At 37.9% G+C, this 21,700-nt stretch overlaps 2 protein-coding genes and 1 long non-coding RNA gene across 4 annotated transcripts; 1 reads left to right on the forward strand and 2 right to left on the reverse strand.

Annotated features, from left to right (window-relative positions):
- The first annotated feature begins 75 nt into the window (after positions 1 to 75).
- nonC (no-on-and-no-off transient C) lies at positions 76 to 19,975 on the forward strand. Its single transcript, XM_008192438.3, has 7 exons — positions 76 to 215; positions 270 to 670; positions 720 to 7,123; positions 15,147 to 15,409; positions 15,461 to 16,769; positions 17,204 to 19,015; positions 19,072 to 19,975. Exons 2-7 carry the CDS (start codon positions 328 to 330, stop codon positions 19,147 to 19,149), a joined length of 10,209 nt encoding a protein of 3,402 aa, XP_008190660.1. The 5' UTR covers positions 76 to 215; positions 270 to 327; the 3' UTR covers positions 19,150 to 19,975.
- On the reverse strand, positions 7,139 to 13,838 carry mAChR-C (muscarinic Acetylcholine Receptor, C-type). 2 transcript variants are annotated; one of them, XM_015977566.2, is made up of 2 exons: positions 12,711 to 13,838; positions 7,139 to 7,633 (listed from the first exon to the last, which is right to left on the reverse strand). In XM_015977566.2, the coding sequence occupies exons 1-2, from the start codon at positions 13,377 to 13,379 to the stop codon at positions 7,217 to 7,219; spliced, it is 1,086 nt and encodes a 361-aa protein (XP_015833052.1). In that variant the 5' UTR covers positions 13,380 to 13,838; the 3' UTR covers positions 7,139 to 7,216. The 2 variants fall into 2 exon arrangements, with proteins under 2 accessions (XP_015833052.1, NP_001281279.1); NM_001294350.1 differs by lacking the exon at positions 12,711 to 13,838 and adding an exon at positions 9,771 to 10,454 and having other exon boundaries at positions 7,217 to 7,633.
- Positions 19,976 to 20,590: 615 nt separating the features above from the next.
- On the reverse strand, positions 20,591 to 21,554 carry LOC135267910 (uncharacterized). The gene is made up of 2 exons (XR_010336311.1): positions 21,376 to 21,554; positions 20,591 to 21,323 (listed from the first exon to the last, which is right to left on the reverse strand). It is a non-coding gene; the product is annotated as an uncharacterized LOC135267910 (long non-coding RNA).
- Positions 21,555 to 21,700: the final 146 nt, after the last annotated feature.

Raw genomic sequence — 21,700 nt, forward strand, 5'->3', positions numbered from 1 at the left:
ACAAGTTAATGTGTTACGTGAAAACTGTAATTAAAATTGTAAAATCAATTGTAATGTTCCTAGTGCGTGGGGAAAAATTCAGTTTAAGGAAGAATTTCCGTTTTTCGGGGACATGACAACCGTGCGTGCGGGGATGTTTCGTTTGTCCGGTTGGTGCGGGTTTTAGAACCAAACCGAAAAGCGAGTGACAAATGTATTTCAAGAAAAATAGTTGGGTTTGTGTGATAATTACGAGTACGTTTCCCATTATTTCGCAATATTTTTTGCAGAGCGTGATGCAGTCTATTCCAAGTATATGAAAGCAATTTTTGTATCGGCATGTAAGTGATGATATCGAATAACACACCTTACAAGCTCAAGGCTTCAAAAAGCTCGAAAGAACTGAACGATTACGACAACAACCATTCGGACGAAAATTACGACAACAGTAGCGTGGACGGTGATGTAGAAAACAGCCAAAAATACCATGTATACTCCCGCGAGAACCGCTACAGAGGCGTGGGAAGGCCCCGCTCTAGCGAGTTTCGTTCCTCGAAAATCAACGACCGCAGGGGGGCGTACCGCGGGCGCGGGGGCCCGCCGGGCCGCAGGGGCGACCGCGACGGGGGCGATTTCTACATCCTAAACCGAAAGTATCAAGAGTCATTGTCAAGACATTCGGAATCATCAGGTATGCGCATTTTGAAATTTATGACTTGTGACAATGTTTATTTTATTAGGGTCGTATCATGGAAAATTTTATGAGCCGGAGAAGAAGAACGATATCAAGCTCAATCTACTTGAAGATACCCGAATTTCCAAGCTGCTGCGGCGGCTGAGCACCGAAGTTGACCAGGAAAATTCCCTGGCCATTTCGAAGAAACTTCTAGAGGTGCTGCTGCTACCAGACAACGCGCAGTACGTCCGCAAAGCTTTCCACATCCTTGGTGAGTCCATGTTTGAGATACTGCAAGTGTCGCCAGGGCCTTTGGCCAAACAACAAGCCACAAGAGCACTAGGCAGGATGGGTTACATAATGGGACAAGAAAAGGATTTTGAAAGGTACCAGAACTGGATTTTTGTCAAGATGAAAAACGCATACGAAGAAATGCAAATCCTTCTAATGAAGTCGTTTAAAGAAACCCTCGCTTTTGAGAAAAACAAACCAGTCCTGCAAGATCACGCCGAAAATCTCATGCACCATCTAGTAACGTGTATCGAAATCACGGAAAACGCCCAAGTTTTCAAAGCCATTCTCGACATTTTGATGACGATCATCGAGCTCTACCCTGACTGTTTTTACACGCAATTTCAGGACACTGTAGACTTGTTATTTGGGTGGCACGTTGATCACACCCAACCCTTATCGAACATTGAGTTTATTTCCCGTAATTTGCAACGCATTTCGCCCCATTTTAAGTACAACATTGAGTTTGCCGTCACTCTTATTGAGAATTTTTTGGAGGATATAACCAACTTTAGCAGCCAGTTGAACGACCCTGAGAGCAATTCCCTCGAGCACATTAACGTTCTAATTCTGGCACTTAACACGATTTTGAAATGTTTGGGGGACAGTTTCCGGCCAGTGAACAACAAACATGTCTCAGTTGAGTTGGTTTCAACTTGTTTGAACCAAATTATTAGGACGGTGCGGGACGTTCTTGAAAGTTTTGTTGCGGATAATCTTATCATAGCAGCCAATGAGAGCATCGGGATTTTACTCGGACAGTTGGATAACAAAAGTCAAGCTTTGAGTAACTCGATTTACACTTTGATTGATCTTGAGTTGAGTCTTGTTAACGAATTTTCCGATGCAACTTTAGTATCAATGCTGCTCCTAATTTCCAAAATCATTAAAGAATTATCGGCCAATTTGCCAATCGAACTGATTGAAAAACTAATCGGTCCCAAGTCAGAAATAGTCAAATTGCGCTACTCCTACTTCAAGAATATCCAAGATTCGGTCATTTGCGTCTACCAAGCGTTGCTGAATTTGAAAAACGTCTCACTCCTTCAGGAGGCTTATCGGTACGTTTTGGGCGACCTTGAGGTCGTTTACCGGGCGATTGTCCCAAATATTAAGCCCTTTATCCAAAATAATCCATTTTCTGAAGACAATTTTGACTTGAACACCGACCAGAAAGAACTAACCGTGCTGTTTTTATTACGGTGTCTGTCACAATTGGCTAATGCCAGTTCGATAATTGTAATGTGGGCCTTAAAACCTAGCATTTTGGAACTAGTGGGAGTGAATCTGGAACCGTACCAAGAAACCCTAGCTAGGGACAATCCAGCGTTGCAGTACAGCCTACTTTACTTGCTGTACTCCCATTGCAAGTGCTACAATCATTTCATTTCGAGCAGTAATTTAGTAGCGAAAAAGCAAGACCAGACGAGTTTGATGGGTTTATTCACTTTACCGGATGTTTTGAACATTAACGACGTGCCAAACACTTCGCCCAATTTGGGAAATTTCGAAATAATTCTCGACATTTTGCACAAAACTTTGAGCATACCGACGCCAAACGAAGTGACTTTGTTGCTGCTCCAGTGGCTGAACGACATCCTGATCAATTCGGACAGTTACCTTGCCAATTTATACGATAACGAGAAGTTTGTCGCAGTGACTGAAGTATTGGTCAAATGCGGCTACCATTTCAACACAAAGATTGTGCTTTCCGTTTGCGAAAATCTCGACAAACTTTTGAGTAACAAGCAGTTATCCTGGAACAGTCAGTTCTTGATGAACGTTTGCGACCTAGTTAAGTTACACCTAAATTCAAATAACAACGAAATTCGTCTGAAATATTCCAAACTTTCGGTTAATGTTCCTTGGGACGTGGCTGTGGTCGAACTAAATAAATCCAACTCGGGTTTTGATGCAAAAAAATCAACAAGTATCAAAGACTATTCCAATTATATGGTCCGAATGGCCCAACATTTGCACTTAAATAATAGCGTAACGGGTGACATGTACCCTCTTCAATTCAAAACTTTCACCGATTATTTGCTTAAGAACGAATCTAGCGAGTCACCGAATTGGTTGGAGGACATCTTCATCAGTAGCTGGCCTTTGCAGGCCAATTACAAGGCTATGGAATTTTTCTATGATTTGGCAATCAATTCGAGAATAATTTTACACAACTGGACAACGCTCGAAAGTGCGCAATTTTGCGTCAATTCCAAGCTGCGCACACCGTTGGGCAAACCGAACGAGACGTTCACAAAAATCGAAGGTGCCCTTAACCATTTAGGCAATGATTTAATTAATGTTAAGAAGAACAAAGAGAATGAAAGTAGTAACGACATTGATAGGGTCAGACTGTTGCTTCAGTTCATTGAACATTTGGAAAAAGCCATATACAGTGCGTCCGAAGGTTGCGCTATAGCAATGCAACAACCGCCCAAGCAAGTCAGGTCGTTCTTTATCACCAACACAAACACCTGTAGCGAATGGTTGAGTCGGATTAGAATGGTTGTTATACACATAGCCATGCATGCGTCTGATCCTTGCACTGCGGTCAGACATGGGCAAGCCCTACTTGGCGATATGGTAACGTCTGGAAGAACGTCCGGTTCTGAATTCGAACGAATTGTAATTTTTATTACACTGGCGTTGCTACAAATGCGGGAGACTGAGGCGATTTTGGGGCTTTACATTTGGTGTAAAAGCACAGCTGGTCGCAAGTTTGTTTGGGTGAAATATGCAGCAGAACAGGCGGCTAAGAGATACGAACTTGCGATAGAAGGCTACAAGAAAGTACTGAGACGTTGTAACACCAGTGAAAGTGATGAAGCGAGCGAAAATCCCAAGTTGGAATCAGACACGCGTCATTTTATTTACGACCAGATTGTGATTTGTTACAAAGAGTTGGGCAATTGGGTCGATTTGATGAACTGGAATATGGAGGAAAACGTGGGAGAGGTGATGGACAATGGGCGGAGGTACTGGTTCAGTACCACAGACTGGACCTGTGTTAATAATTTGTTTAACGTGGAAGTGGGTCGGCAAGCTTTTAGCGACCTATCGTCCTGGAATTACAAAGACGAGACAACGTCCTGGAGCCAATACGAGGAGATGACGACACTTGAGACGAATTTGTACGGACTTGCCTTCAGTATAGCGTCAGATAATGACGATTTGTGCAAGAAAGTCGAGGAGAACTTGACTAGGATTCAAAGCTCGATTAGGTACCACCTGAATTTGGCACCGTCTGATTACCTTCAAGAGCTTCAAGTGATGCAATACGCCAGTCAAGGAATCAAAAATATACTCAACGGTACGACCACCAACACCGTATTTCGTGCATCTGAGAATTTCGAAAACGAAATTTCGAAAATTGACTCTTCGATTTTACGAAAAGTGCTGTGGTGGTCGGAGTATTTCGAAGGCGTCCAAAATCAAGGATCAACTTTCTGTACGAATTTACGCCTGGATGTTATAAAACGAGCCAGAAAAGAGCGCAATTTCAAGCTAGCATTTGCGCACGTTAGCAAAGTGCTTAAAGATAAAGACTTGGTGATTGATGATAATGGTTTTAACACTATTGCCACTCTATTCTTACAAAAAATTGGCGATGTGTCGGTGTGGAGTATCGATACGGCTCGTGTGATTATGGAGATTATAAAACTGTCGTATTGTACTGACCAGAATAGGCAGCACAATTTCAACTTGTGCGCTGCTGCCTCTAGTGCAATTTCCAAACATGCGGAGCTTTACGGCGGAACGGAATTGAAGAAAATTAGCAGCAAAATTTTGCTAAAGTTGGCCAATTGGTTGCAAGTAAACGAGGAAATTTGCTTGACTGAGATAAACAGTCCCTTGGGTAAATTACTAATGGTGCTACCGGAGATTGGGATGATGGATAGTAGTGTTTCAAATGTGATTCCAATGAGTGAAATGGCAATTGGCAAATTGTTGCAATTTAGCGTACATCAGTGTGTCGGTTTGGCCAAAAGTTGGAATGCTTTTGGTACGTGGTGTTACCGTTGGGGGCGCAAAATCATAGACCACAGTTCCGACGTCCAGAATAATCTCACGGAAGAGGACCATTTGATTATTAAAAATTTGTTACCACCAACAACACCACCCGACGATTTGAATAAAATTATCACGATTTTGTCCCAAACTAGATCGAATCTTGACGAGGAAGATATCGAATCGCACGATTTGAATACGTCAGAAATGATCCAGAACCAGTTGAAATATGTGCCTGTTTTGCAAAACGCGTCCGATGCTGATTTGAAAAGTTTGGTTCAGATTTGGAGAAACACCCAAAAGAGGATTTATACGTATTATGCACTCAGTGCCGAGGCTTATTTCAAGTACTTGCACTTGACCACAAGTTCGGAAAACGTTACGAAAAGCACCGAGTGTAACATTATCACGATCACTCTACGTTTGCTAAGGTTGATCGTTAAGTACGCCCTGGAATTACAAAACATACTCGAGGAAGGCTTACAAACAACGCCAACTCAGCCTTGGAAAGTCATAATCCCCCAGTTGTTTTCCCGTTTGAATCACCCCGAAAGTTACGTCAGACATAGAGTTTCCGATTTGTTGTGTCGTATCGCCGAGGATGCTCCTCACTTGATTACGTTCCCGGCTGTTGTTGGTGCATTGGAAGGCGGTCTAAAGTTTGATTTTTCCGAAATTTCGCTACCCAAGGATTGTCTTTCGCAAAACAACGAATGTCACGATGAGGAATTGAACGAAGAAGAAGATAACTACGAGAGTGACAGTGAAGATTCAACAAATGCGCTACAGTCGTGTTTCCGAACTATGGTGGACACGCTTAGTAAACAAGACCCTGAAACCATAGCACAAGTGCAAACACTCGTCAAAGAATTGCGCCGAATCACTCTACTGTGGGACGAGTTATGGTTGGGTACTTTGGCCCAACACCAGACCGAAATCACCAAACGCCAGCAACAACTCGAATACGAAATCGAGAAAGTCAATGAGAATCCGCACCTGAACAAGGAAGAAAAATTGTCGCTCATTGCCGAAAAACACAGGATTATAATCAAGCCGATTGTGTTTGTCCTGGAGCAGTTGCAAGAAGTGACAACTGCTGAGGCAGAAACCCCGCATGAGAAAGAGTTCCAGGAGAAATACCTAGACGAGATCAAAGACGTGATCAATAAGTTGAAGAATCCCGAAAATCCCGAAAAACCACAAGAGTCCTTACAACCACTGAAGAGTCTCCAGAAGCAGTTCCAACAGAAGTTCCACCGACGTGCTTCATACACGCTCAAAATGCAGTCAATCAGTCCAGTTTTGGCCTCAATCAAGAACACTGTAATCGCAATGCCTGGATTGGCAACATCTGCCAAAACTCGAGTCACAATCGCGCACGTTTCTAACGTTGTTTCAATCCTCCCGACAAAGACCAAGCCAAAGAAATTGATTTTTTACGGATCGGACGGCCAGACCTACACTTATCTGTTCAAGGGTTTGGAAGATTTACATCTGGACGAGAGAATAATGCAGTTCTTGAGCATCGCGAACACTATGATGGCCCACAATGCTGATCTGACTGGCCAGAATTTATACCGTGCCAGACACTACTCTGTTATCCCGCTGGGGCCACGGTCAGGTTTGATTTCTTGGGTTGATGGAACCACTCCTGTCTTCGCACTGTATAAGAGGTGGCAACAACGCGAAATCGCAAAACCGTTTATCAAAAATAACGTAAACACAACTGCCAGTGTGTTGAGACCTTCGGAATTGTTTTATAATAAGTTGAATCCGTTGCTGAAAGAGCACGGAATTAAGAATATAGAGAATCGGAAGGAGTGGCCTTTGAGTGTCTTGAAGCAGGTTTTAACCGAGCTAATGGCCGAGACACCTAGCGATCTCCTCGCCAAAGAACTGTGGTGTAATGCGATTGATGCCAACACTTGGTGGCAAGTGGTCAAGAGATATTCATATTCCGTAGCTGTGATGAGTATCATTGGGTATATAATTGGGCTGGGGGACCGACATTTGGACAACGTCCTGGTGGACTTGACCAGTGGAGAAGTGGTCCATATTGACTACAACGTGTGTTTTGAAAAAGGCAAGACTTTGCGAGTGCCCGAGAAAGTCCCCTTCAGACTCACGCCGAACATTCGTGGGGCACTTGGAATCACAGGAGTTGAGGTGAGTGAAGATTAATTTAAAAAAACCGTTTTATTGTTCACATTAAAACTATAAACATATCACAATATTTCCGTCGGAGAATTAAAACTAAAGTCAACTCCAAGTGGAAGTGTTCACTGTGGTCATTTCGGTCGAGACACTGCACTCGTGCTCGTCATAGTCTTTGGGTGTGGGCGATTCGATCTCAATTTCGGTTTGAGCGACAACGTTGTCGTGTCCGCCTATCGAGCTTTTCTTGCTGCTGGGAACATGATTGGTGATGTAGTTTGTCTTTTTGGTGGAATTGTTCGGCGAGTGGCAAGTCAGCAAACACCAAAAAGCCTCACGGAAGTTGGAATTCTTCCAAGCGTATATCACAGGGTTCATTCCTGAATTGCAAACGGCCAGCGTGAACGCGATTTCGTACAAAAGGCTGAACTGACTGCTGCTGCCGCTTATCCGGAAATAAGTGGTCACGATGAAGTACGGCATCCAGCAGATGGAAAAGCAGCCGAGAGTGAGCATCACCACCTGAAAAAAAAAATAAACATCAGGCAACGAACTTTATCATTGGTTTTGTTCATTTCCGCAAATCGTGTTTATTTTGTTTTGCGCTAGTAATTGAGTGTCTATCGGTTTTCTTGTTATGAGGCTGTGTTTATTTATATCTTTACAACATGTCATCGTGCCAATTGTTTACGGTGGGTGTATGGGAATAGAAAGGTGTGAATGAGGTTTTATTGAGAGTAGGCATGTCTTGATAATTCGGCGATAAGAGTTATTGGAAATGGTGTTATTTATTGATAATTATTTGCGATATTTCAAACAATTTTGGAATTATAGTATAGTACGTGGATAAAAACATATAATGCGCTTAAAGAAAATGCAATTACTTTAATTTAATTTTCAATGAAAATACGTACCTACATAATTTATGTAAATAATTGAGAAAAACAAGAATGTAACTGAAAGAGTGCCAATAAAAACACACAACCAAATTTTACATAATACAATCGTCACGTTACGATATAAGCGTACATTAATTAAATTTTCTAAAGTGTTTTTAGGAAAGTTTTTCTTTAATTGGTTGTGGACCGTGGACGGCGAGCATGTCCATAAAATTTTAATTGAGCTCAATTGTCAAAATTAAATTTGGTCATGTTGTAACGACGGCTTACACCTCTGAATATTTTTGTCTAAATTGGAAAATGTATACAAAGTAATAGGGCGATAAGACAACTATTTGTTACGGCTTCTATAATCGTAAAAAAAACCTTAATCAGCAAAAATGTAACTGATAGATCAGAGATACTTACGTCGTCTATAACAATCGATATCGAATAAACATTATCCCAATAAATTCAGAAGTGGTGTTTTGGTTAATGGATGATAAATATCGGGTGTTTAATTTGGTTGTTGAAATGTGGGCATTGTTCAATAATAAATTACTATAAATTTATTTTTAATTAAAGATTATTCATTAAGAGATGAATAATAATAATAATAATAATAATTTTTTCGTACTATGGTTTCGATAATGAGACAGATTGTAACGCTGAGAGAGTTGTTTCTGTAATTATTTTAAATATTATTGTGATACTGAAGCGGAAATCCTTTAGAAATTGAGACAACATAATATAAATTGATGGCCCTTTGCGGATTTTTCGTAACACCATTAGTTCATTATTATCCAACCCAAACAGGTTAAATGAGTGGATTACTATGCATATTGATTAAAAATAAGTAAATTGGTTTGTTTTTCAATATTTCACTGAAATTAATATACCTACTAATAAAAAAATTGTGTCTGGAGCTAATGAAAAGTTATGGCTGTTTATAAAAGATTCATATTTTGTATCATTGAATTATAAACGAATAAAAAATTAATTTGACAGCTAAATTATATGCACTTGGAACAATTATCAAATCTATTTACTATGTCATGGTAAACGTTATTTTTTAATGTGGGGTACATTAATCTGTACTTATTCACCAGCAGTTGTAATTACTTTTTAATTACTATTATTACATCAAAAATTGCTAACTTAATTGTCGATAACTGTAGGAAAAAACCTCCATTTCATTCTGCAAAATTAATATTCAAACGAGTTCTCCGCTCTAATTGTTTTCCTTCCATTTAATAAATATCTTAAAAAACGCGCACTCTTAGTCACAATAGGTTTTATTAATGCCAGATTTCGTTTAAATATTTACATACAAATTTAGTTTGTTCGAATATTTTATTTGAAGATTTCTATTTTAATTTGAATCAATTTAAATAAGTAAAACGTTCTAAAAATAATTCCCTGTTTTCAGTTATGGTTGCTACTTTGTTTTCACTTGGAAATAGTTGTGACTTTGAATTGGTTTTTTGCAAAATTTCGTAGCTTAACATATTATGTCGGCTGGCTCGCATAACATACACAACCGCTGTTACGTAAAAGAACAACCTTCAACTTTTTGAAGGCCAATATCACCATTAAAAATATACCTATCTTGATTCTTGCTTAATTATTACAATGAAAGTTAAGTAGAAAAAGGTTATAATGACGAACACCTAAACCTCCGATAAGCAAACGCAAACCGCAAGCATTCTAAGAAATTCTCACGTTCAATTACGATTTTATGGATTGTAAACAATTTGTTTTACTCAGTTTAGTGTCATTACCTGTATTGATTTAGTATCGTTGATGTTGTGACATTTATGCAAATTTGTCGTGCTTCTAATCCTTTTCGCATGTTTTGAGGCCTCTCTCCAAATTTTAATATAAACAAGGAGCATCACACCCCAAATCAAAACAAACATCGGCGTAAGGACGAAATTAAAGTACACTTCCGGAATTATCTGAACATCACAAGTTTTCTCTTCGGTCCATGTGTTCCAATAAATCGGAACGGTGGAAAAAGTCAGCGACAAGATCCATACGAGAGAAATGAGAAAAGTTGCATTTTGCCGCGTCATATACTGGTTGTATTTCAAGGGATGGACGATGGCCGTATATCTGTCCGTGGCGACGAAAAGAAGGTTTAATATCGAGCTTGCACAAGCGAAAGATATGAGGACAAATCGGGCCAAACAAGTGGTTTCGTTGTGAATGATTGAGTCCGTCAAGTAGAAGCACATATGGTAAGGGATGGACAGCCCCACCAATAAGTCGCTCACTCCCAAGCTGAAGATGAATTGGTTGGACACCATCGACGACAACTGTCGGCTGGCCGCTATTGCGAAAAGTGTCAAAGTGTTGCCAGCAATAGCACAAACGATAATTATACAGTACACTGTTATCCACAAACCACCACCTACATAATCGGACACTGTGGTGGAATTTTCGGTCGACGTTTCTCCCATCATTGATTAATCGTTTGGCAACATTTCAATTGATTTAATTGCATCCCGTGGCCACTCAGCATAAATCTCACGATTTACATTTTCGATAAGTTGTATTTTAAACCGACGAGGAGCGAACACCTAACGCTCAAGCTGCCGCGAAACGGACTGATCATTGGTGGTGTTGCCGGTATCAACAAACATGACTGGAACACCGACACACCAATTCGCGGTTCCTTAAATATGTAATATTTAATTTTGCGGAGATGGAAACTTGTACAATTGTTATATTGCTTCCAGTAATTTCTGTTATCTCTACTGAAGGATTATAAGCACGTAATTCCGTTAGTGATTAAGGGGTATCAGGAAGAATCAAATTAAATTATTGATAAATGTGTAGCAGCAATTACATGAACCAACAATTGCACGATATTTTTTAGGCTCGTTGGGAAAATTATTTTCGATAATGATAATCGAGAATGATGAAGTTGTTGAAAAAAACTTTTCGGATCGATAGACATTAAGTAACTGTAATTACACAGTCGTGTCATTGATTTAATAAAGCACTGTTATTCCATACAAGTGGGCTTACCATCATTTAGCCAAATATTTTTCCTATAATTACATACCGCCGGCACGAAAGTAAAAACCTTCACCTTTGAGATTGTTTTGTAACAAATCAAAATTATAGTACGATGTTCACCGGTTCAATGTTTCTCTCAACTAGTTTAAAATTTTCCCCGAGATTATTTTGTGCTTGTACTCCTTTTAATAAGCTTCCCGGAATATAATACATACAATTATTATAAATAGTACAAAGACCATCAAGTTACACGCTTTGCAAGAAATTCATTCAGCAATAGGGGAATGACGTTAAACCGGTAGTTTTGTTTACACAGCCATTAAAGCTTTAGAAGCATTATTACAAAACATAATTCTATTTATAAAATTTAATCAAACATGTCTTGCTGAATATATGACAAAATTCGTAACGACCATGACATTATCTTCCGTTAATTTTGCCGTACTTCTTTTACATAATCAATAATTGCTTTGTGTCAAAGAATCATTAACGCCGTTATTAAGCTCGTGGCGATAAGACGTGGTGATCTATTGCAACAATTTGCAGATTGGCGTGGGCATAAATCAAGCGGTCAAGTGGATTTTTTTTATTACGAGTAATGTTTGTTGTAGCATACGAAGTGTTTGCAAAACAACTAATAAGCATTTAACTTTTTTAGGTGTTTTAAAACGGCTATAACGTACTCAGTTCATTATATCCGAAGCTCGCAATAAGCGGAAAACTAGAAAACGCTTTTTTAGCTGTTATTTTTACTTTAAATAAATATCTATTGTATGAAACAAAAAGTGAACCCTTTGGGAAACAACGTTGTAGTTTGTAGTTGTGAAAATATTGTAAAGGGTGATAGTAGAGTTAAAAAAGCTCTAAATACTTATAGTTCCTGAGATTTAGAGAATTTTGGTCAAAACAAAAATTTTAAATCAATCTGGCCTCTGAGCTTAGTTCTTTAAAATCTATTACACTGAGGTAAAATCAGCAAAAACAGTCACAGAAAGACAGAAAAAGCCCTTCCATAAGAAATTTCTAAAAATGTAAAAAGTTTACAAAGATTCTACTGAATTTTATTTGCTCAAATGTCACCGCCTATTAGCCATATAAACTTTGGAAAAAAGTACTCAAAAGACGCAAACTTAGTTGGTATGGCGTTTATTTGACGAATTTTTAAACGTTGCAAGTTCTATATCTGAAAAAGTAGTAAAAGTTCGGAGAAAGCAAGCTGATTTATTTTGACTTTGAGTTCTAATATCATAAAATATTCTGACAACTTGCAAATTCACTTTGTGATTATGTTTAAAATGTTTTTGTAATAATCTGTTCATCAGTTAACACTTCTTTTTCCACTTTGTCATTATCAAACCCAATTCGGTTGAAAGGTTCGTTATAAACGAAAAAATCACTAAGCGAAGCTGACCATGTAATGAAGTAAAATGACCGGAATAAAAAATTATTATAGCCTCTAAGGACTCTTAACAATGTGTTAAAATGTATTTGTCTATTCATATGCTTAATTTTTTTGTGAAATTTGACAGTGGTGCAAGAATAAAATAAACTTGAGGTTCTAGATTTTGCCTTATTATGCAGAATTGTTTGTTATTTGATACGAAAAGCATAGTATTTAATTCATGGCCACTATTCCGATTAGTTTCCCATTCATTAAATAATTACTGCATGAAATATCGAACAAGATTTCATCTTACCTGGAATGATTTGGAATCGTTGATGTCTTTTGGCACTCTCGCAACTCTGCGTATTCGCCTTGCGTGCTGACGCGCTTCTTTCCAAATTTTCACGTACACCAACAACATCGTAATCCAGATGATTCCAAAGAGGGGTGTCAGTATATAATTGAAATAAACCTGGGGTAGAAACTTAAAGATGTCACATTTCAATTCTGTTTCCCAGTTGTTCCAAAAAATCGGGACTGTGGATATAGCACTACTAAAAACCCGCCCGCTTAAAATGAGTGTCCACACCATCCTGTTGCTCATATATTTGTTGTAGTGAAGGGGGTAAAGTATGGCGATGTAGCGATCAGCGGCTATTGTCAGTAATTTGCAAATGGAATGAGAGCACGCAAACAACGGCACAATGGACATTATAAGACAGGGTAGTTGCCCGTCTAAAGTTTCCTTGTAAATGTAGAAACACACGTGGTATGGAATGTAGAGTCCTACGAGGAGGTCGGTTATGGCCAAACTGTAAATGAACTTGTTGGCGGTCACGGAGGATAGTCTTCGGTTGAGCGCGATTGCGAAAATCGTCAATAAGTTTCCCGAAATAATCACAGAGAAAATTAACGAGTACACTGATATCCATAGCGCACTTCCGGGGTATACGAAAGTTTCGGAACTGTTGTTGGAAGTCATTTTCTTTACACTTCTCGATCGGCACTAATAGAATCGGGACGTTTCCATCCTTTTATTAAATGGAAAAAGTGCGTCATCGTTTGTTCTTCCTTCAACTTCCATTGATCGGTTTACGTTTTTCGATTTTTAACGCTGAAATTTGTATCAATGGGAATTGATAAAAACACATGTACGCTAGTACGGTATTCGGAAGCACACTAATCGCCGATTTTCTATATTACACATTACTGGAGGTATCAAATAGCAATTTGGTGAAAACAATCACGTCATCCTTTATTTGTTTTGCTATCAATCGGTTGTGTGTTATGATTTTTTAGCTGGAAGGCTTGTTTTGATGTGTTTTGCTCACTTTTGATGTATGACTGTTCGAATATTGTATTTTGTGGTGTCGTCAGCATTGCAATTTCAATTTTATGTGTAACACTCGATAATCAATTTGCGGGACGAAGTAATTGGAAGTTATTAGAAAGGAGACAACTATTCTTAGAACAAAGAAAAACGTGGAACCATGACACAAATGCGTACGAAAATGGAATTGCCATTAGCTCCTTTTATGACCGGAAATACAGAAATAAAATTATTTTGTAGTATGTACTCTACAACGTAAGCAAATTCAATTATGGGGTGATTGAAGGATCGGCAAATTGATAGCGTTGAAACAGTTTTTGTTTGTCCAGTTGGTCTTTCACCAGTATCGATTTTTCTACTTATCTGCAGAAGAGGATCCTATGGGTTCTAGTGCACATTATCACATTTGACCCTTGATCGCTGGTTTAATATAATTTTGGTTTTTTATTCATGAATGAAATTTGATTTCGGAAATTGTTTCTATTGTTTTATCTCATGTGTTCATCGAATGGAACAAATGAAAATTCACCGTTGGCAGAAATGAAGGTGAAAGATAATTATCTGCTTCCCAACATTAAAAAAATTATTTACATAATTATATAGACAGAAGCAACAGAAACACTAATATTTTCAAAATTTAATTTTTGGTTTATCCCACGAATTCTGAACACATTTTCCTAAGTACGGTTTCATTTTATTTTTCATTCCCAATTTAGATTTAAGTATTACTTAGATACATTCATTACTATTTGGATGAAAATATTCCGTGAAGAATTCTCATTTATTTTAATTTTTTGCCAAAAATAACTCGGCCTTGCCTTTGCATTCCATTTCAATCTTTCAGTATTGGCAATTTTTCTATAATGTTATCGAAATATTTGCCCTTTGTTGTGAAAAATGCTTGTGTTATTTCATCGAAGTGTAATTAGTCTCATTAGTAGTAGAGTAGTACGTTCTGCTTGTTTATTATCTAAAAGGTAGTGTTACAAATCGTGCTCTTCAAATTGATTACCACCTACTCCCATTCATATAAACTATCTACCTGTGCTGGATTAAACCTTGCCATTTTCTCACTCAAAATGAAATAACCGCGAAATATCCATTACTATTTTTATGGTAGTAATAAAATTTTATTATGATTTCGTCTCCTACGATATAAATACGGCGGGAAAAATTGCTCCAAATAATACTGCAGTTAAATTAAATGCATGAGATAACAGCGGACTTGATAAATTTGTGTTTAAAGGGGAAAGAGCGCACTATAAATTAATTCTCTTTTTTAATTATGAGCGAGGGATTACGATGTCAATGCAAATCGTATATCACAGATAACACACTGTTATCAACACTTGAAATAATGTAATTTATTGAATATTACAAAATGCATTACATAAATACAGAAGAAACCCTCTTTTTCAGGGAATTTTCCGCACCGCTTGTGAAAACGTACTGAAAACTATGCGAAAAGGACGTGAGACCTTGCTCACACTTTTGGAGGCGTTCGTTTACGATCCCCTGATCGACTGGACAGTGGGTGGCGAGGTGTTGGCAGGCACAAGCTTTGGAGGGATCTCCTCAAGTGTTAATTCCAGACAAAGCAAAAAAGACCTAGAGAAAGAAGTGACTCTGTCCATGTTTAATGTGCGTTGCACCGAAATGAAAGTCGAATGGGAGGAAAATAAGTAAATTGCGAAAATTGGACCGATGGGAAGAGATTACAACTTTTGTTTTAGGGAAAATATTTTGAGAGATATTCCAACACTGCTTGAAAATTTCCAGTCGTGGATTGATGTACAGAAGAAGATTAGCGAAACGGAAGATTATTTACAAGATTTGCACCAACAGATGGCTCTAGTGAAAGAGGCTGAGGCGCACGGTGCTAATAAACACAGCCTGTATAATTTGCCATCGCGTTACGAAATCTATTGCAAGACGCAGGAGGCCATGAAAACTGCAAAGAAAGATATCGATAAGATAATGGACGAGGCTGAAAACCACATTACCGGTTATTTAGAGGCCTTGAAACTATTAGAGAGTCCTCAATTCGCGCATTGGATATCCGATCTGAAAGCGCCCGATAATGATATGAATATATTCGATTTAGTTAAGGAGTTTTTGCACAATGCTGGCAAAAACGATGTGATAACGCAGTGTGAACAGTCGGAAAGTGACGTCGAACAGTTATCGAAATTGCAGAATTTGTCAATAAGGCGATGTTTGCAGCTCTTACAGGAGTATCATGCGATTTTGTCGCAGTGTCCCAAGTCATACATTGAAAATCACCGAATGTATTTATACCTAAACTGGTCAAAGTTTATGCTAGATACTAAAACAGTCGAAAGTTGCGATGCTATTTACGAAAAGTTCCGAATGTTTCTTGATTTTGGTAACGCCAAACACACTTTACAGTTTTCTTACAGTTTGGAAACTTTCTACAAAGAGACTATAGCTCAAGTCAATAAACTTTACGAGGATTTGACCAAAATTCGAACGCAAGAATCGAGCGTTGCACTTGAAAAACTATACGCTAATGCACGATTAGGCGTTTCAACGTTTTTAAATTGTGAGAAAGGAGCTACAAGTGCTTTTGAGTTCGTTATAGCCAACGAGTTGGTGCTACTTAATAAAAACTTCCTAACTTTGGAGACTGCAGCCAGTCGAAGCGGAGATTTGTTAATTAAATTGACATCAAGAGATGGTGACTGGTTTTTAGATGAGCTGGTTTTAAACAGTACCAGAGTGGTAGAAATGATTAATAATCTTCCAGTGAAGCAAGAGGGTGAAGTTGGCCGGTTTGTGAAGGTGTTGAATGGCATTAGAAGTGCGAATAATGTTTACAAAGGGTTACATGAGCTACATTTTAATTTCCACACTATTATTTTGCCCGAAAGCATGAAGAAAATTCAGAGTGAAGAACCAACTGTCGTACAGATGGTTGCAGATCTTGGCAGTTTGATAGGCGAGTTGGGAACCACAATTCCAGATATGATCGCCCAGCTGGAGAAGATTTTGTCCTGTTTGTTTATGCAGATGGATATTAATGTAAGTTTAGCAAAGGCCCATTCTTCTGTAGAATTATTAACAGCGGTTAAACAAACATTGAAATTTATTTTTAATTATTGTAATTTTAAATTTTATTTGTTGAGGCATTTTTACATTTACTTTTCAGTAATTTTTATTTTATTTTATTTTTCTGCTTTATTATTATTATGTATCCTCTGTTCCAGATTTTGTCAATTACTTGTGTAATATTTTTTAACGTTCCTTCTCCGTACTAGCAATTCATTGTCGCTCTCATTTTTAATAGTTTTTTCTTCTCATAGTTGTCTTTATTAGGTTACTTTTTTCACCCTTGAAATAATTTCTTTATTCTTGTGGATATGTGTTATTAGCTACCTTTTTTATTATTTTTTTTGTTGAGATATTTTTACATTTTCTTGTGAAAAATTGTATGCGTGACTGTAATTTTGTTACAGCCTTCGTACGAAATAGTTTTGGGTCGTGTGGCCGCAGTGCGGAGCAAATTCCAGCTTTTGATTCAGAGTCAGTCTGATACTCTCAGTGCGGGCAAAATGCTCCTGATGGGTTTTAACGGACTTTTCGAAAAACTGAGTCAAGAAATGCACACTTTGGTCAGTACTTTAGGCAGTCTGGACATACCTTCCTCCTGGAAGAAATTAGATCAAGTGAAAGAAGCGAAAAGCATTGGTGCCCATATTTTTAACCCCAGGGTCCACGATATCCTCGAGGATATCTTTCTTCTGAAAAGGCTGCAAACAATGTCTGAATTTTTCGGTCTGGTGCTCGAAATGTGCCAGTCGTTTAAAGCCAATGCAAAACATGTGATTTTTAACGACGATCAATTGGTGAAGCCTGTGAGACAATTTATCGCCGATTTTATTTCGCGCCAACTGTTGGGCATAACGACCGAAGCAGTGGCGTATTGTGTTTGTTTCCTTTTGCAAAATTTGAGTCTTGATGTCTCACACGAAATCGAACAAAAAGATATCGGTGCTGAAACGAAAGTTCCTTTAGATGAGTTGTGCCATAAGGCTTGGAATTATTTATTCAAGCAGGGAGTGTTTAGCCAGAATTTAGTGTCGCAAGCTTCGGGCTTTTCGACCAATTTGAAGAGTGCCTGGGAGAAGATTCAAGAGCCGAAAAAGATCGAACTGAAGTTGACTGTCTTACAGTCAAGTGCGCTGCGCATACAGAACCAGCTTACGGTTTATAATTTTATGTACGAAGAGATTTTGTCGCAATTACACGTCTACACAGGTGTGAGGAATAAGTTTATTGTGGATTTGAAGACTGAAATAACGAATTTGAAAACCGTCCATTCGAAATTAATTGAAGCAAGAGAGAAGCAACAGTGTTTAATTGAAAACGCTTATCAGAGGCTGAATTGGGCAAAGGGTGCGAACCCGAACGTTGTTGAAATTTCTGCAGCTTTTGAAAGCGCAGTCTCGACACGAGATACACGTTTAAATTTGGAACAAAAAATCGCAAATGAAATTTTAACCGCGTGCAAAGTTATATTGCAACATGAATTGTTGAGGACTCCTTGTAACGAGTCAAAGGCGTACGATAAGTTATTTTTGAACAGTTTTGAGAAATGGAGGATCGCTTGCCAGTATACGAATTCGCGGAATGATGTTATGACTCCAACTGAAGAAAGTATAATGAACTTGCTAACGGCCGAATTGTTGCATAATCCCAAGTGGTTACAAGCCATTTCTGAGATAATCTCCGATTTGATTACGATGTCTCAGAAGAAATTGACTGAGGAAAAGGCCAATTTGATGTGCATTTCTGAGGATTTGACAACCGAAATTGAAAAATTCAAAGAGATTTACAACATTCACTGCAGATTGATGTCGGATGTTAAGTCACTGATCAAATCTATGACCAAAATTGAAGACTACACGTCACAGACGCAACAGTTTATCGCCGATTACCGACTGTATATTGACAGTTTTTCGTCTTTGTTTTCCAAATTCAAGAGAGAAATGTCCCTGGACGACGTCCAGGCATGCATCGAGCATTTGCGTTTTCTCGAACAGAACACGAACCAAATTTACGGCGATTTGCTAAATTTAGAGGCGAAGAGGAATCGTCCACAGCTGACGCGACAGGACTGCATTGCCGTCAGTCCGATCAAGGTACAGAAGCAGGAGTCGAAAGGACAGCAGAGGAACGCTTACGCGGTCAACGTTTGGCGCAGGGTTAAGATGAAGTTGGAAGGCCGAGATCCAGATCCTGGCAGAAAATACACTTCTCAGGAACAGGTTCGTGTTTGAAACTCGTGTCTGTTTTTGAAGACTAAATGTTTTCGTATCTGTAGGTCGATTACGTGATCCGAGAGGCGACCAACTTGGACAACTTGGCCCTTTTGTACGAGGGCTGGACACCGTGGGTTTGAAATGCAGCGAGTGCGGCAGTAAAGCCCTGCCTGGATCTCTCTTCAGTACTAGTGATGCGCCAGTGCGCACTGGTCGCCGTGGGTGAAGCAGCAGCGCCATCTCTAACTATACTTGCCAATCAGGCCAAGTTGCTTAGTTTTATTGTTCTTGCAAGAATTTGATTTAGGGATCGAAGGATTATTGAAAAAATAAAAAACTTAAAAAATATTGTTCTTGCATTATCGGTAAAACTCGGCCACTTGAACATAGTAAAGTATCTCAAAGTTAATGCTGCTTTTCATTTTAATTATCAACGGTAATGTCAGAGTTGACAAATGCTGCCAAAATGGCAGCCTCTATGTTCTCAAAATGGAGTCTTGATGTATTTGAAGTGTGCCGATTAATCGGCGTCCAAATTCAATGTACCCCAACATTCTGTGGTACGCAGGCTGGATTTACATATAGATAAGTCATCTGGTGATTGGATGTGTGTAAATTCAGTTGGTTGTTGCATTCAAATGTGACCTAACTCAATGTTTACTATAACTTTTATTCAAGTAGAACTCTTTCGAATCATGCTACTAGCTCCTTATTCTTATAATCTTCAACACACTGGTCTGACAAGATAAATTGATTTTAGATGTAGTACCTTCTTATTATTGTTTATGTAGGGTTTTATTATTCTTTGATAAGTTTTGATTTGGTTTAGAAATCGTAATAAATGTTCAATGGAAACAACACGTACACGTTCATTACACAATAAGATCTCTGTCAGTGTATGTATAATGTTTATTACTTTTTCTGATTTCTTTTAATGATAATATAAAATATACTTATTGAACGTTAGTGCTTTTCATTAAAAACCCCTACGAAGCAGATAAATGATAAAAAACCGTACTTGACATGTGCCAACTTACAGCTCACAATAGAAACCGGAGCATGTGTGTCCCACTTTATTTAGCGCTTTTGAAAAAGTTTTTGATTTTTTGCCTTACGACCACAAATATTAAAATTAATTAATTATTTTCACATAAAATAATGTCTTACGGGACGAATTTTCAAAGTATTGTAGGACCTAACTAAACAAGATTTTTCGTAATGCAGATTTTTTTATAAAGAAAACTTATCACTAGAAAAAACAGTCACAATGCTTAAACGTATTTCTTGACTTGTGCTTGACGCAATTTATTGTGTGAACACCATAGAATATAGTAGTTATAGAAAATCAAGTAACACGTAATTCACTGGTCGTCAAAATTTCGATAATAGCGCCATATCTTGGTAGTATGAGGAACTAAAATTGGCGGCAAATTTAAATATTTTAATATTAATACAATTAATTTAATTTTTTTATTTTTTTTACAATTTAAACACACATAACTGATTTTATTGAAAATCGGTTAAATGTGTTTAATTGCAAAATTTTGTTAGTATTATAAATATAAAGAAAAAATAAATACATTGAATGAAAATAATTTATTAATGAATTAACGTTTCACAAATTATGAAAACATCAATTATAAGAAATAAATGTCGTGTTTGGCTTCCACATATTAATTTGGCGACTTCCTCACCCTCAAAAACCGGTTATTTAACATTATTTTGAAACTTGGAAAAAAATTAAAGAACTAAATAAGTAAATACGGACTCTAATAGGGTACCATTGGAGTTTTAGGCATGTGCCCAATTCAATTTTCACAGAAAAGTAGTGCTTTTAATAGTTTGTGCAAACATTTCTTGTATGTTTTCGTGTTGGTTGTAGACTCACATAGATGACTTTACAACAAATTTACTTATATGAACTTATTATGAGTAAGAGGTTTTTCTGATTTTAATGTAAGGACTCCACTTTGGTGGATTCACCAGTCTTGAAACTTAACGGTAAAAAGGAGGGAGTTCAAGATACGTTTTTGTGATTTTTGTACAAATGAATGAATGAACGCGTGTATTAAATAAAAGACACTATGTGCAAGGTAGAAGTCTTAAACAGTGTCCATCATAGATGTCCATTCAAAAATTGAAATTTGGTTTAAATTCTCGAAGTTATTTTTGGTGCCCAAGTCGATTTGTTTCTGGATAGCTCTCACAAGTAAAGAGATGCACTGTTTCCAGAATCATGTGTTCCAGCCAGCCAGAAGTTGTTTAATAAACGTTGTAGGTTGCCTTTTAAGTGTATAATAGGTCCACACCAAAGCTGGAGATATGTATTACATAGTATTTTTGGTGGCAAAAAAATCCCGACTTACCAAATTTTAGCCTTCGAAAGTTCAAAACTTAAATGTTTTTGAGATTACTTTAGGAGTAGATAACACCAACAAACGAATTCAAATAAGAATAAAAAGAGAAAACCACGAACACAACACGTAGCAGAATAATTCAAATTGGAAATTGAAACATTTAAAATTGAAAAAACTTTTTGACACCGTTGAATGTGGTGTGCATGTGACATTGCGCGCCAAAGGTTGCTTAATATTTTGGATTTTTGGATAAATTCGTGGATTTAATTTGAAATCACACTACCAAAAGATGGCATAAGTAGTTTCTATTAACGACCGTGCCACGTACCCCAAA

The sequence above is a fragment of the Tribolium castaneum genome, chromosome 1, assembly GCF_031307605.1.
Source record: "Tribolium castaneum strain GA2 chromosome 1, icTriCast1.1, whole genome shotgun sequence".
In the NCBI taxonomy this organism is placed as follows: domain Eukaryota; kingdom Metazoa; phylum Arthropoda; class Insecta; order Coleoptera; family Tenebrionidae; genus Tribolium; species Tribolium castaneum.